The 16,223-nt window shown below is 38.3% G+C and overlaps 1 protein-coding gene and 1 pseudogene across 2 annotated transcripts; both read right to left on the bottom strand.

Moving 5' to 3' along the window:
• Positions 1–1,722: 1,722 nt before the first annotated feature.
• Positions 1,723–4,982, bottom strand: LOC149213753 (disease resistance protein Roq1-like). The gene is made up of 4 exons (XM_089392116.1): positions 4,065–4,982; positions 2,876–3,962; positions 2,444–2,770; positions 1,723–2,286 (listed from the first exon to the last, which is right to left on the bottom strand). Exons 1-4 carry the CDS (start codon positions 4,631–4,633, stop codon positions 1,891–1,893), a joined length of 2,379 nt encoding a protein of 792 aa, XP_089248242.1. The 5' UTR covers positions 4,634–4,982; the 3' UTR covers positions 1,723–1,890.
• A 904-nt stretch (positions 4,983–5,886) lies between these two features.
• Positions 5,887–11,834, bottom strand: LOC149213752 (GDSL esterase/lipase At4g10955-like; annotated as a pseudogene). The gene is made up of 2 exons (XR_016250047.1): positions 10,787–11,834; positions 5,887–6,249 (listed from the first exon to the last, which is right to left on the bottom strand). The product of XR_016250047.1 is annotated as a GDSL esterase/lipase At4g10955-like (transcript).
• Positions 11,835–16,223: the final 4,389 nt, after the last annotated feature.

The raw sequence follows: 16,223 nt of genomic DNA, 5'->3' as shown, positions 1-16,223 counted from the left end.
CCAAGGGGAACTCCTCGCACTTTGGGGGTTCTGTGCAAACTGGCTTGGCCCAAGGGAAATTGTTGTTTTTGGAGATTCCAAACTTATTATTGATTTAACCAAAAGAAAAAGTAATCTGAAATCCCTGCACTCTCCCATTAGAAACAGAGTCAGAGTTCTCGCTAATGTTTTCAGTAAATTATCCATATCCCACATCTATAGGTATCAAAATGGTGAGGCCGACTCTCTATCCAAAACTGGATGTAGGGCTGTTCCTGGAAAAATTTATTTTCAATCTTTCGTCCATGGTGTACTACAGGAAAATGAACAATTAGGCACTACTGTATGAGACACGTTACTGTTTGAGACGTGTGTTTTCTTTTTTAGTATTTTCCGCATTACTTTTGCTCTTTTGTAACTCAAAATCTTATTGAGCATTATATTTTGCAATAGATTCTCATATGACTTCTTCAGACATGTCCAAAATTGCATTTCAGATATGTCCAAAATGTCATGACATGTTGCTCATATTAATGTACTTCCTTACCCATCTTAATGAAAAGGTTGATTTAAAACAACGCAGAGAACCTAAAGTAGAAGTGACACGAACATCCTGCGAAGCATTTTAGTTCTAATAAAACAAAAATTTTGGGAAAGCAATACTTCTCACACGCAACGATGAACAGCGGGACAACAGCGGGACAGGAATTTGATTTGCAGTAAATACTCTAGCCTGTTCGGTGCATTAAAGTCACGCCTGATATACAGCGGGACAGGAATTTGATTTGTAGTAAATACTCTAGGCTGTTTGATGCATCAAAGTCACGCTTGATATTTTGCACATTAATGTGCATTAAATTCTCACAATTGAATTCCCTTGCAACCACCTTGTACATTCATTATGGAGATAGGCATTAGAAGATATTTTGTTTTTTTTATTGTTTAAATCAGATATGTTTTAGCATATAAATACATCACACAGCTTTCCATTAGAAGATATTTTGTTTTTTTTATTGTTTAAATCAGATATGTTTTAGCATATAAATACATCACACAGCTGTTCTGTTTTAAGGTTAGGAGGAGAGCACGCAGCAGCGTAAAGAAAAATAGTGAAACGCACAGCAGTGCACAGCAGAGTACTTCCAGAATAGTGAAACGCACAGCAGTGCACAACAGAGGTAGACGCAGCAGCATAGCAGAGAACAGAAAGGGAAAAATGCACAACAGTGCAGATATTTTGAATGTATTTGTTTTTTTTTGTTGTTTGCTGTAAGAGAGGGACGAATCCGTAACAGTGAGTTTATTTTTAATAAACACAAGTTTTTTTTTCTGTTGTTGTTACACCAGTTCCACCAATGCTGTAACACCGCATTCCGCTGTGTTAAAAAAACAGAATATTGTTCCGTGTTAAAAACAGAGTGTTATTCACCGTTGCTGCAACACCAAACTTGTTGTTGCAACACGGTTTACAGCAAACCTTTTTTTTCCAATTTTCTGTGCAAAACAGAGAATTAAAAACAGAGCAATTTTTTTTGTCTGTCTGTTATGGAATACTCACACTATCAACAATTATTACATTATGATGTTTCAAAGGGTTTCGCTTATGACGATTTACACATAACAATGCGCGACGTTTGGAAGTATGGATAATATTTCCCCAATTTATACATTGAAATAGTTATTAGAAACCAATGTATGTTTAGAAATAAAATCGCTTTTATCTTTTACACTATAACAAAAATCTCATTCAAAAATTGACTGATTTGATCTTCGAAATGGTTCAAACTATCAACATCTCAAATACAAACATGCACTATTAAATAAGGAATTTGGAAGTATACGTAGATTGGAGCACTTGAATATTGGAAGTTATGAAGTCCTCGATGGAATTTGGAATATTTGCAGCATTTACTAATTTCTGGGAGGCTTTTTACGTTTCCAACGTCCAGGCGGAAACGTTTTCAACCTGACGCACCCAGATAAATCAATAAGTTCGAGGTTCTGTAATTTCCCAAAGGAACTTGGCAGCTTCTGTAAATTGGAGCACTCAGACAAATCGAGATGTTCGAGGTTCGTTAAGTTTACAAAGGAATCTGGCAGTGACTCCATATTTGAGCATTTCCTTAACACCAAGAATTTCAGAGACTTCAGATGACAGAGTTCATCCAGAAAAGTTTTGAGATTAGCCTCCTCCACATGGTCATTCCGGCGCAGCACAAGTTTTTCGAGATCTTTTAGCTTTCCAATTGACTTTGGAATCTTTGAAAGAGGAGCATCAATAATCAACTCTCTCAACTTCAGAGGTGCCTGCAATTTTCACATTTACAAAGTGTTTTTGACCCCCTCGATATGTCTTTGTCTTTTGTGCATACTGGTATTTGAAGACGGAAAAATGGAGGAGAACCATTTTTGCAATATAACAAAAACGAAAAAAGGATAGATATATTGCCAAAGAATCGCATACCTGATCATATTCATCTGGCCACAGTGTGTGCAAATTGCTCCCGTTTATTTCTAAAACATGTAACTTCTCTAGTGGAATCCAGGCAGGTAGGGAGGTGCACGGGCATGAATCCCAGGAGAGCCACACTAGCCGTGGTGAGAGACGCAGTAGCTGTGGTGACTGCACAACACTGAATATGCTTTCCACATAATCGCCTTTAGCCCTAAGCAGCCGCAACCTACCCATATTACTTAACCAAACATTGATCGGCAGCTCAGCAAGGGTTTTGAACAAATGTGGATCAGGCCATTCGGAGCCATGTTGGTGAACCATGTCGATTCCGCGCACCTAAAGCATGATTGACATTCTTAAGTTCAAAAAATGAAAACTTACAGACAATCTTGAGAATACAACACTATTTTGCAACTCGGTCTAGAACTACAAAATACGTACCTGAAAATTGTTATCGAGCAGATTAAGATGAAGGTCCTCAGTTCCGCGCCAAAGCCGATGCGGAGATTCTTTCTCTCCAATATCTCTGCCCAGGTCTCTCAGGTGGTCGTGCATTCTTATGCGATTTTCGCTGTCCACCTCTATTAGATACCTGTTCTGTAGTTTATGAAGACCCAACCATCCGTTCCAGCCAGATCCACCCCAGATTCTTATGGCAGTATCGCTGTATTCTCCCAAGAAGAAACAGGCAATGTCTAGGAACATCTGTTTCTCTTCATTATCGAGACCATCGTAACTAATTTTAAGCCGGCTTGTTATATCACCGGGGAGTGTATTGGAGATTTTGTTAAAGTGTGCTACCCAAAACTCCATTTCATCTTTCCCATAAAGAGACGCGCCAATTACTTGAAGAGATAAGGGCAATCCCTGGCAGACATCCAAAAAGTTTTTAACCACTTCTCTAAATCCTTCTCTAGGATTAGGCTGGCCGAAGGCATGAGAGCAGAAGAGCTCTTGGGAGTGTTGTTGATGGAGGCCATTTAACCCGTAAATAGACGAGTTTTCAATCCCCGAGTTTATAAGAACATCCTTATTGCGAGATGTAATTAAAACTAAGCTACCTGGACTAAGCTTATCTTTCAATGGTACAAATAATGCATCCAGCTGGTTAATGTTATCCACATTATCTACAATTAGGAGAGCAAGAGGAGATGCGAGATAGGTTTCGATCTTATCTATACCAGTTTTAATGTCCGCTATTTGCTCAAAACGTCGAGCCAAGTCCTCAAGAAGTTTTCTCTGCGAGAATTCAACAGTTTTCCCACTGACATCAGATAAATAGCAAGCTCGATCATACTTTGATTGCCGACGGTTAAAGATTTCGTTTGCGAGGGTGGTTTTGCCAACGCCGCCCGGCCCTACAATTCCTATAACCCTAGTCTCGCTGCTTTGCGGCTGCAATGACACTGCCTTTTCAAAATCTTCTATCTTTTGATCCAAACCAATTGGATATTTCGCCACATGGACTGGTCGTTTAACGTTTTTTAACACACTTTCCACGATCCGTTGGATGGGCTGATGCTGGTCACTGAAAAATATTGACAGTTCAATTACTCGTCAGAGATGCTTACTAACATAAAATGTTATAGACCTAACAATCCAACGAATTAATGTTAAGACAAGGCCTCACCCATTATAATTCTCCAGTTCAAAACCGATTATGTCTGCAGCCTGAGAAAGAGCCTGCCTCCATTCTTTTACAGTGTTGGGTTGGTAACGTGGCTTGTTTTGACGGGTTTCAATGTCGAATGTTGTCTTCTGCTCGAGCTCGAGCAGATCTTGAGCATACTGTCCTTCAGGCTTGACCTCCACCCACCGAAGATGTGAAGGCTTGACACTGCCGTAGAAGACCGGAAGAATGGTTGCCCCAGACTGGAACATGAGTACGAGCTCGTCCAGGCACCAGCTCGATTGGGCATAATTTTGAGAGAAAATCGCTAAATGAACGGATGCTTTTTGAATAGCACCTTTGATTTGAGAAGGTAAGGCGTCTCCTTCTTGCAATTCCTGCTGGTCCAGGAACACTCGCAAACCGTATCCGCGAAGGCGATTGTAAAGATCGGTGGCCAAAGTTTTTTTGCAATCAGGCCCACGGTGGTTTATAAACACATCATATACATAGGAGTTGTTGTGGGCATATGAGATTGATGCAGAGGTGGAGGGGCACGAGGATGGAGATGGCAGGTTATGGTTTTCCATGGATCGGGTAGCAAAAACGTAAGATGAAGATGTAAGTAAAAGATCAGAAATGCGCACTCAACCTCAATATCTTCTAATTCCTTCTGCTGTGGAAGATCTCAAAACTGCAATGTGGCTACCTGCTCGCACAGCCTGTGGCAGCCCCTCTATCAGTTTCAATGCGTGCAAATCGATCGTTGAAATCAAAACATCAATTCTTCCTTCAAAGATAATGAATTTCGAGAATGGTTATTTCCCAACGAAATCACGCGTCTTGCTACCAACCACGCGTTGACTACATGTGGGCTTAGGTCATTGGAGGTCATTTAAAGAGTAGTTTAAATGCTATAGAGTACATGTGCGCTTATGTCATTGGAGCTCATTTAAATAGGAGTTTAAATGATACAGAAGTTTTGTTTTATTATATAATTATATATATAAAGACCAGCCATTGCCTCAAAAGGTGTAAGGAGAGGACAATACAAATGTTAGATTGAAAAAATTGTATTTTGGTTTAAAATAATGAATGTTATAATAATTTAATCATTCAAACTAAACTTAATCAATAAATTGCTCAAAATAAAATAAATCTTTAATCAAAATTATACAAATTATCATTTTTAGTTTCTCTCAATTATTTATATAATAAAATCTAATCAATCAAATAAATAAATTTCCTAAATTAAATTTCAACTCAACAAAATTACTTGGGAATATATATGTATAACCCAATAAAAAAATTATATTTATATGTTACAGAAAAGTAAGTAAAAAATTCTAATTGATTTAAATAAATCCGAAACCACTGAAATTAAAAATTATAATCAAAATTATACAAATCATTATTCTTCGTTTCTCTCAATTATTTATATAATAAAATCCAATCAATCAAATCAATAAATTTCCCAAATTAAATCCCAACTAATCAAAATTACTTGGGAATATATATGTATAACCCAATAAAAAAATGATATCTATATGTGACAGAAAAATAAGTAAAAAATTCTAATTGATTTAAATAAATCCGAAACCACTCAAATTAAAAATTACTATTTATGATTAAGCAGTGGAAATTTTAACATAATAGGAACACATTTTTTTCACCCAAATTACAAACAAAACAAAACAAAAAGATCACCCAAATTAAAATTATTTTTTAATAATAAATCAATCGTTGGAAATATCAACATGACTGAAATTGATCTCTAGTAAATTGGAAAAATATTTCATATGCCTTTATGTTACCGTTAATAACAAGTAATGCTTGTATACTGTAGAAATTGTAGAAGAAGAAAAAAAGAATGCAGTACTCAAGAACATGAAAAAAGTACTATCCTCAGTGACAAACATTTTGAGTATGAAAATCAAAGAAGCAATTTTGATACTTATCAGTATCAAACGACATTGTACTGTCAAAAATTTTTAAAAACATAATGCAGGAGAACATCTCTTAGTCCTCATAAATGTGCTTGTAAATATCATCATGGAAAATTTCATCGACCTCAAAATGGATTTTAAAGGAAAAGTTGGATGTTAAAATCCAAGTCACAAGAACTTACCGCAATTTGCAGGTGCTTGTATTGCAATGTCCGTCTATTTATTTGTGTTGGATGTGCAGTCAAAACAATTTCAATCTCCTGTGACATACAAGCTACCAGAATTAGCAAACAATTTAGAAGGAAATGCAACAAATTTAGTTAATTTTAAGTTGATACTAAAACCTGCTCACAAACCGCATTGTACAGGAAAAAATATTTATTAACAGTTTTTCAAAGATTCCTCTTGATTTGAACCAGTAAAATTTGCTCTGCTTTCACCTCCTAATTTCCTAATAATAGCTCACTTTTATGAAATCATTCTTCCAAACATAATGCTTCATTATTACTGACTTGCATTAACATTCTATGCATCACTATTTAACCATTTCCCTAATATATATTATCTACTTGCCTGAAATTGATCTCTGGTAAATTGGAAAAATATTTCATATGCCTTTATGTTACCGTTAATAACAAGTAATGCTTGTATGTTACAGAAATTGTAGAAGAAGAAAAAGCTAGAAAATAAAGCAAAAGGAGACTTGCAGATATATAGAACCAGTATTCACGAATCACAAAATTAAATGGGCAGTAAGGAAGGGAAAGCAAACCTGAGAAAGACATTGTTGCCAATAAGTGTGGCCATCAAATCCTGACCTGAGCAAGACATTGTTGCCAATAAGGGTGGCCATCAAATCCTGAACAGTCATATCTCTTTAGAACACCCATTAATGCCTCTACTGCACCAATGTTTTGTTTCACTCTCCACCATCCCTGCCGAGTTGTCAGCAATGTTTATGTTTCCATTGTCAACTCCAATTTTACGGAGATTGTCTCCATTTCTCCTTTCTTTACATGCTCTCCTTTCTTCTGTGCATCTTAGGATAAAATCACTTTTATATCTACCTTTATATGCAAGTTGCAACGTTCTTCGTGATGGGATTTGGATATATTGGAACATTTGTACCAACATCCTAGGAGGCTAGGACTACATAAAACATAGGTGTCAGCGTATTCTGTTTCTCTATAGATTGTATAGATTGTATATTCTCATTCTTTTTAGGAGGATAAGTACATGGTATAGTCCCCAAAGGGACAGTGCTTCTCATGCATATCTGTTAGCCTATGTGAGAAGTCAATTTTAGTGCTATGTATGTTACCATCCAGAATGGTCTTTGTTCAAAATTTATAAATACAATATGCTCCACATGGTGAGTCGCAGGTCCCGAAGGAATTGGGTCCTGCCTAATCACTGGAGCAGTAACAATACCCACTCTACCCACTCTGTAATCCAAACAGCTTATGTAATCCATAGTGCTTCTGTCTCAGTAAAGCATATCCCAAACCATTGTTATGCTCAAGTAAGGTATGACAGCTTACCAGTTAATTACGTTGTGTGATTCAATAGCCCAAGATAGGGATTTTCTCATCTGCTAAGGTGGGGGGAGCAATCTGACTTCATTGGGCGGCAAGTGGAAGTTTGCTAGGGTTTACCTACAATGTCACAACAGTTTTCACCGTCATCCTAAATGAAGAAGTATTTAGGTATATAGTAAGCATTATTCTTATATGGCTTTTATGTGCTGGATAGATATAACCTTGCATGAAAAAGCACATGTACAAGCAGTAGCACAGTAGAACTCAAAGCTATTAAGATCCCTCGAGTCCTTCATGTTGTAGGAGCTAGCATGATACAAATAAGGACAATGGCACAGAATAGAATGAAACAGAAATCATCTCGCAGTTTCAACATCCACCCAACGGGGAAATGAGTGATTAAGGTCAGTGCAGGCTATGATGCCATGCAAACACCAGAATAAAGTTTCAAAGATCCTCCCAAGTGGGAAATGAGTAAGGTCAATACTGACTATATTACAAAATAACTACCAAAAACATGTTTCCAACATACACTCAACCGGGGAAATGAGTGAATAAGGTCAATGTTGCCCACAATTGAATGCAAATAACAAAATTTACGAGGTAGGTATAACAAGAATATAGCCAATTCTGGAGTAAAAGGAATAATGGATAGCACCTGATCGAGAGCATTGAGGATGTCCAGGGTCGAAACAACGAAGCATGCGAAAGTGAGACGATGACTGTCCTGTCTCTGGAACTCAGATGACACCATCTCCAGCATTGAAAGAAGGGATTTCACATGCAGATCCCTTTTAAACGACCCCATCCTCAAACACTTTCTTGTCCCAGTAATAAGAATTGAAGAATGAAATGTGCAGAGAACACAATTGAAGGACTTGTTTTCTAAATTCTAGATCACTCTGTGATTGGTACGAACCTCTTGAAGTGGTATTTGGGCGTTTAACGAATTATGTCATGCCATGTTGCCGGTTCTGAACTTTACCACGCTTGCTTTTGGTGAGAACAAAGAGAGCTCAAACCTCTAATTCTATCTAACTAATTCCAATATTCTTTCTTATTTTTCTTAATTTATTGAAAAACATGAAAATTTAAACTTTGAACAAGTGGAAAATGAAAATTGATTTACCGAGGAACAAATGAAAAAGAATTTAAACCCATCACGTTTAAGAGATGGTCAAAAGTTGTTTTTGAATCTTAAACCAACCTTTTAAGAGTTGAAATCCCATTTAATTTTTTACAAGGGAATCTGCAACATCCTCGGATAGCGATTTCCAATAAAAAGACCAGCCTTGATTTACTTGTAAATATTACAAAATTAATTAAATTATTTGTGTGGATTGATCCTTTTACAACAAGGATTTATTCACAACAATGCGCTGGATATACCACTTTAGTTTTTGGAACTAAATTACAAAAAAAACTGAACCATGAAGGGGAATCGACGGAGCCAAACTGTTCCTAATCACTGTTACATGCAATATGAAAATGGTAGGAAAGAAAACACGACTATGACAAAACATGGAGGATATTCACCATTTAAATAAATAAAAACCGAAGGGTTTGAAAACCCAGAGTTGTCGTCATACCCAGAATTCAAAGTTATAGAGAAACTAAAATTTGCGCATAAAATCGTATACTCCAAACAGTATATTGTCAGAATGCAGACAAGAAGACATATTTATTAAAATTCGGGCAGTATTGTAAACATTCGAATCCTGATTGACTAAGAAAATCGTAATACCCAGAGAAGGGGCAGGCCGAATGGCCACATTCATAAAAGTTATATAGCTGAGCTGACCAGAAAATCCATGTCTGATTTCGGCAGCATGATTCCAGAGCCAGCCGTGAAACCCTAACACCAAAATTTGGCAGACGAGAACCTAGCCACCGCAAGATAGGAAAAAAATAACCTTATCTCTTGAAAACAAATTTAAATACCAGATCTGCAAGGAAACTGTCGTAGAGATTACCTGGCATCCTAGCCTGAGCAAAGTAAGTGACAAAAGAAAAGGCGAAGGTACGAGTTGCTGAGCAGAGCTCCTCCGGGCACGCAGAAGGCAAATGAGGAAAAAATGTGGTGAGGGGTAAGGTGGTTACCGCCATAACTAATCCAAGTGGATGAGAAACCCGGAATAATGATGCAGGTAGGAAACAGATGTCAAGTGGAAAGAGGAAAATTTGTGTCAAATGTCAAACAGTAGAATATCCAGATGTCAATTAGAGTGAAAGTGTATTCTACTAAACTGATTCAAAGGAAGACTTATTAGCCTAAAAATATCATATTACAAAATTTTGAAACCCCCGCAAATACATATATAAATTACATAAAATGTTCCAAGAACCTTATTCTTATTCTCAAATCTATACATACAGAAGTTTAAACTTAAGTCAAAATTATCTCAACGCTGTAGTCTAACAAATATGTTGTTATGGCATTTTTGTAAATCCAACTAAAAGTTGTTAAAATTTATAATTTTAAGTGCTTTAGAAATTTTTAATGGTGCTAAATCCATTTCCACTATCAAAAATATAATTCAAACACTACTTTTACAAGATTTTTTTGAATTTTTTTTCCAAATTCTAGCCACTTTTAACCTTCCAGACCATTCTTCCACCTCCTTCAAGGACTCCCATCTCAACTACTAAATGGATTACCAAACATCGTTTCTTTTTTCTCAACTAAACAGCTATTTTGAAAAAACAATATTTCATTTTTAACGCGATGAGGCAATTATAACAGTGTAATTCCGCAACATAGGATGCCCTTAGCCCTAGTCACATGTGATGCAATTATAACACTGTAACTCTGCAACATTGGATACCTTTTTGGTTAACATGAAGCAAATTGTACTGTTGTATTAAAGATTCAAAACAGAGTTTGACACTGCTGGCATGCTTGAATTTCAAGCCACTTTATTCAATTTTCATTAATGGCTTGACCACAATAACCAAAAGCAATCGAATAATTTTATTAACAGAGAGTGCGAAAGCAACGGTCACCAGAATTCACGCCATAATCCGAATCGAAAGAAAAACATCACTCCAAAATCGAAAACCAGACAGAGAATCTCTCAATTTTTTTTAATTTTCCCTACCTGGTAACGGCAGTGGACAAACGCCAAACAAATACTAATAAAGAATATGTGTTTGGGGGTTTTCAGGTAGGGTATATTGTGCTGCCCTGAGAATTGAACCCATGACTGGGCTAAGATCCCAGGGCAGTCTTCAGATGAGAACGATGTATGAAGGAACTAACCTGTTGTTGTATCAATTTACTCCCATTGAATGCCATCTGGAGCTCTGACTCATAAGACCACCATTGTTGAATCCCATGAGCTTCCGAAAATTTCATGGGGCCCTTGGAAATCACATACAGTTTCGCAGGCACACGATCCATACCAGAGACCTCTGGCATGACCTCCATTGATTTTTCTTCATCCCCATGACAGTTCTTGCGTTTTTTATAAGAATCAGAGTAGTAACAACAGATGTAATTGCTATTGTTTACATAAAGATGGGGAACCCATTTCTGGATTCGCTGACAAATATTAACTGAATCTGCCTCTGCCCCATCCTTTGATTGTTTATCAAAGCCTTCTAATTCCTTATTCCCTTTTTCCTTAGAAGGAATAATAACTATTGTCACGCCCTTCACTGCATTCCACAACAGTCCAAACTTGTCACCAATACCTCTAAGGCCCATGGGCAATGAAACAGAAGGGGGATTGAACAGATGAGATTCGACAAATATGCCCTCAAATGTTAAGGCCTTCCCCACCTGCAAAGCCAGGCCAGCCCCCAATGAATGCCCAACCATGCACACTTCACTGCTCCCATATTTCTTCACTGTTGTCCTGACTGCCTCCAGTGTCCTGTGAAACCTACAGGAGCCACTGAGGTCCTCCATTGTTAAAATTCTCAGATCATCTTGTATGTCCCTTTTGATTGTAGCAGCCCTCAGCAAGGTCCCTCTGAGAGCTATTATTGCCTTTGGGAGCCTTACTAGGTCTCACTACCAGAAGATCAGAGAATGCAGCATACCTGTCCCATTCAAGCCTTGCTCCAAAGATGGATTCATCCCTCTCATCCACCAATTCTTCCACTACCTTGTATTTGAAGGGCTTCCACCATTTGGGTGCCAACGCTGCATCTCTGTCTCGCTTTTCCTGCCTGTCCAGTTCCAGCAGATATGCAGCCTGTATAAAGCACGCCATCACTGTGCGCTTGTAATTTTCATCCTTCCTGTACAGAAACAGAGGAGATTTTATTTTGATAGAATTGATGCAAGGAAAATGCTGTAGAGATTAATTGGGATCCTAGCCTGAGCCAAGTAAGTGACAAAAGAAAAGGTGAAGGTACGAGTTGCTGAGCAGAGCTCCTTCGGGCAGGGAGAAGGCAAATGAGGCGAGAATGCGGTGAGGGGTAAGGTGGTTACAGCCATAACTAACCCAACCGGATGAGAAATATGGGAAACATATGTCAAGCGGAAAAAGGTAAAATTGTGCCAAATGTCAAACAACAGAATATCCGGAGGTCAACCAGAGAATGAAAGTGTAGACTACTAAACTGATTCAAAGGAAGGCTATCGGCCTACATATGGAAAATTTATTATAATTTAGTTCTCAAATCAATGATAGGATAGTTGTAATATACTTTTTTTTCATATGGTCTAATTGGACGAGATATTTATTATGGTATTTTCCCATGGTATCAAGCCATGGTATTTGCATTCAGTTTTCGTGTGCTTTTTTGAGAACTTGGTGTGGCCAGTTCAAGTTTTGATCCCGAGACGAAAACCTAGTGGTGAGTTCCAGTTTTGATCTCGAGGTGAAAACCCCATGGTGAGTTCCAGTTTTGATCCCGAGACGAAAACCCCATGGTGAATTTGTCTAGTGGATACAACTTGAGTGGGACTAATGGTTAAAAGCATGTGTTTCCTCCTAAGAGGTCACAGGTTCAAAACCAGAGGGGGTAGAATATGTATGCCTTCGTAGACTTAGCAGTCAAATCCTTACATGAAGGTGGGTCCCTTGTCCCTCAAACAAGGGGTCTCATACACCAATTTGGTGTCTGGCTTGGTGATGACCTTAAAATTGGATAATAATAATAATAATCCAGGGTCTACAATTGAACTTCAGTGTCTTAGATCAGCGTTTTAATGAGTAGTCGTGCATGCCATTTGCAAGAGCTCCACAATTGAACTTCAGTGTCTTAGATCAACATTTTAATGAGCAATCGTGCATGCCATTTGCAAGAGCTCCACAATTGAACTTCAGTGTCTTAGATCAACGTTTTAATGAGCAGTCGTGCATGCCATTTGCAAGAGCTCCAATTTTTTTGTATAGGCGTATATTTTGTTTTAAATCTGAACATTAAGATGTTCTAGATCTATCTGTTTTGTATTGTTCGGAATCTTACAGTCGTATCTGAGTTGTACATCCAACTAGCTTGAGGGTCTATCACAAAATAATTTTAATACCAATCAAGGGTTCCAAGAGAGACTAGTTCTCAGTGATCTGCGGTAATCACCCTATCTAGTTATATATCAATTTCGGTGGCTTATTCACATTCACCCTAGTTGATATTTGCATAAAAATTTCCATATCCATCGATCAGTTTATTTGTGCCTTAACGTAGAAGATTTTGCAGATTTCACAAGCTTACTGGGTAGATATATTTATCAAGGGTTGAGATCTATTGCCCCTTTCAGAGATCAAGCTTATTTTCAATCCAAGAGGTTGAGATCTATCATTCACTTCAAATATTAAGCTTATTCGAGTACAGTTCTATGGCAACTCGTAATGGTTTAAGAGTTGTGGTTTTTATCTTGTAGATTGAAGCTTTGTGGTGGTCGATTTCAGGTCTAATGTTAGCTAAATAGTTCAGAAACCTTAAACACCTTAGAGCTCAAATATTAACACAGAAGTCGGAGAATTAGTTAGATCAGCCCTTAAAGTAAGCTTTCTTGGTGGAACTACTTCCTGCGGATGATCTCCCACCATATACCTTGACCTGGAATTGGACTTTACCAAGTGCTGGATCCAGTTGGGATTAGTCCGATTAGTCACCATGAGTTCGATTGGCGCTCTATTCATACAATTTTACTATGCTAGCCATCCAAAATGAATGGTTGAGTCAATATCCCCACCACACATTGGAATCAGCATTGCAAAATAATTCCAGTCCCACTGGTGCCGAATTGAATGTCAGGTTTGAGAATCGAGCAGGAAGAATTTGATCTATCCTGGAGTCGCGCCTTTCATCAATAGTTTACTCTTCATTTTAAAGGTGGTAAGACAAATAGGTCATTTCTGCTTGCAAAACATTGGGTAAACAAAGCCCTCCATACAACCAACCTTCTTGGAGCTAGAATTATCTGTAAAACAACTACCTAGACATCACGTATGTAGATTAAAACGATTGCTAGAGGATGGTATGTTAAGAGATGAAGTCCATGCACTGTGCACCTCTGTTCACTCATAAAACGCTAGCGTTGGGAGGAATAATTTTTTAATAACATTTTAATCTTAAAATTAACCTCCATATGAACCATGGCATAGATTCTTGTTGAGGCATGATGCTGGAGTACTTGGTGCAAAGTCAATCGTATCTGCATATAGTGGGAAGGGTCATAAATAGTGCAAAGGGCCATACGTACACTAAGATTTGAAGTCATCTTATGGACCACCATCAAGAGGAGGGAGTTCGAGTAAAGCCAACTATATTACAAACCCTGTTCAATTTCCCTATGGAAGTTAAAGATTCAAGTCCATTATAGATCGATTTCTTAAAGCGTGTAAATCGATTTTATTGAAGAGAGCTAAGGAGAGAGAAGGAAATTTTAGCCATAATGTTGTCACTTTATTTTTGGAAATGCATTAGGTATTAACTTGGTAATATATCAACTCGTCCTCTAGGCTACAATACTTTTGCGAATCAAAATTGGCAACAACTGATAGATCAAAAGCAAGAGAAGAACAATTGGTCTTTCTCTCGGAAGGACTATGTTATCCTTCATTAGTCAAAGGATATCCAAAAGGAAGATGTAAAAAGCAAGCCTCTCTTTGAACTTGGTTCCAAATTTCCATATACAAAGTCAAGGGATGTACTCCTACGGTTGGACACATTAGATATGGCTTTGTCCCTGATAAAGAAATCAGATTGGAAAAGGTCAAGTTGGGCCTTGGAGCCTGTTTTCAGTCGCTGCAAAATTTGTTTTTTAGTTGTCCAAAGTGCAAAAGAGAAGTGAAGTTTGAAGCCATCTTACAAGCCACATAAGCTCTCAAAACTAAATCATATGCTCTCCATTGGATAGTTCTCAAAATAAGCTTTCCAGTGGTATGTGGAAGTCCAAAAATGTATTCCTAGATCAAAAGTTAGAGCAGATTGAAGCTACCCTTTGATAGCCAGAAAAACAAAGAGAAAAGCACCAAGGGTAAGTCTAATTGCAAATCGCGATCAGAGTTTTCTGAAGCAGCAGCAGGGGAGGGCGTTGAAATCAGCGATCAACGATCACCGATATCGCACATCGCAAATCGTTGATAGGAGGTCCAAGGCACGACCTATCGGCGATGGAGTTCAAGGCACTATCTATCAGTGATCGGAGGTCCTAGCAGCGATGAGGGAATCAGAGGGCAGTGAAATCAGCGATCAGTGATCGCCGATATCGCAAATCGCAAATCAAAGTTTCATGGTATAGTCTATCGCAAATCGGAGGTCTTGGTAGTGACCATGCAATCAGAGGTTTAGGGTGAATCGGCATATTAACGATCGCAAATATCGAAGGGTGGAACCAAATACGACGTCATGAAACTGATGAACGCTGATAACATTAAAATCACTGAGATCTACCCTCTAGTGTGAAAGCGCCTGGGAGGGCCAATTGCGATTAACAAAGGAAATAAGTTGCAAAACCAAAGAAGGACGTGCCTTTTCTCTCTCCTCCAACAGGCCACGCGGCAGAATACTATTGGTCCCGATAAAACCCACATTGTGGTTGATGTCATCATGATGTGGTAGTACGAAGATGATGTGGTAGTACAAAGATGACGTGGTGAGTACAGAGGACACGTGGCAGTATGGAGGACATGTGGCATGCATATTTGGCATGTTTTGGGGTCATAAGGGGCCAAAACAAGGTGACACGTGTCACCACTCACAAGGTGACATGTGACAAAGGATGATGTCATCTCGCATATCGCCGATTGGATGATGAGGAAAATTGTTGTATTAAGTTTAAACCTTCGATTTCAAAACTCCGATTGAAGCGCTCCGATATAGGGGCTGGCACACAGTCATAAGGAGTCAGAGAACCAAGGGCTAAGAAGCAGGGGGCGATCGCATATCACAATCGCAAGAGTTAGGAGGGTACAACCAAATACAAGTTTATAGAAATTCCAGATATTCATGCTCCGATGTCGCAAAACAGGCCTAGGCTCATATATCGTATAGTCCTATGTATTATGTATTGGGACTAGTGACAATGCAATGTAAAAAAGAAAAAGGCCCCGAGACAGGAGTTTAAAGGCTCTAGCACCTTAGAGATAAGCGCTTGGTCATAGCCCCCGGTCATATGAAGAGAATTACAGAAAGGGGGTAAAACAAAGGGAGCCAAAGATCCCGAAACTCACCTGTTTTATAATGTTTTTAAGTACAAAGGGGCAATAATGAGAACCCCCGATTCAGCGTTAAGG

The sequence above is a fragment of the Pinus tabuliformis genome, chromosome 1_1, assembly GCF_031772625.1.
Source record: "Pinus tabuliformis cultivar Carrire ecotype Pingquan chromosome 1_1, CPIR1, whole genome shotgun sequence".
NCBI lineage: Eukaryota > Viridiplantae > Streptophyta > Pinopsida > Pinales > Pinaceae > Pinus > Pinus tabuliformis.
The sequence above is the reverse complement of the archived record's forward strand: the minus strand, read 5'-3'. Positions and strand labels throughout refer to the sequence as shown.

Bases quoted from the DNA above. Each gene is read 5' to 3' on its own strand.
- LOC149213753 (XM_089392116.1), bottom strand. From the start codon at position 4,633: ATGGAAAACCATAACCTGCCATCTCCATCCTCGTGCCCCTCCACCTCT. The intron at 2,771-2,875 runs GTACGTATTTTG...ATCATGCTTTAG, and splicing joins TGCTCGATAACAATTTTCAG to GTGCGCGGAATCGACATGGT. The intron at 2,287-2,443 runs GTATGCGATTCT...TGAAAATTGCAG, and splicing joins GGCCAGATGAATATGATCAG to GCACCTCTGAAGTTGAGAGA.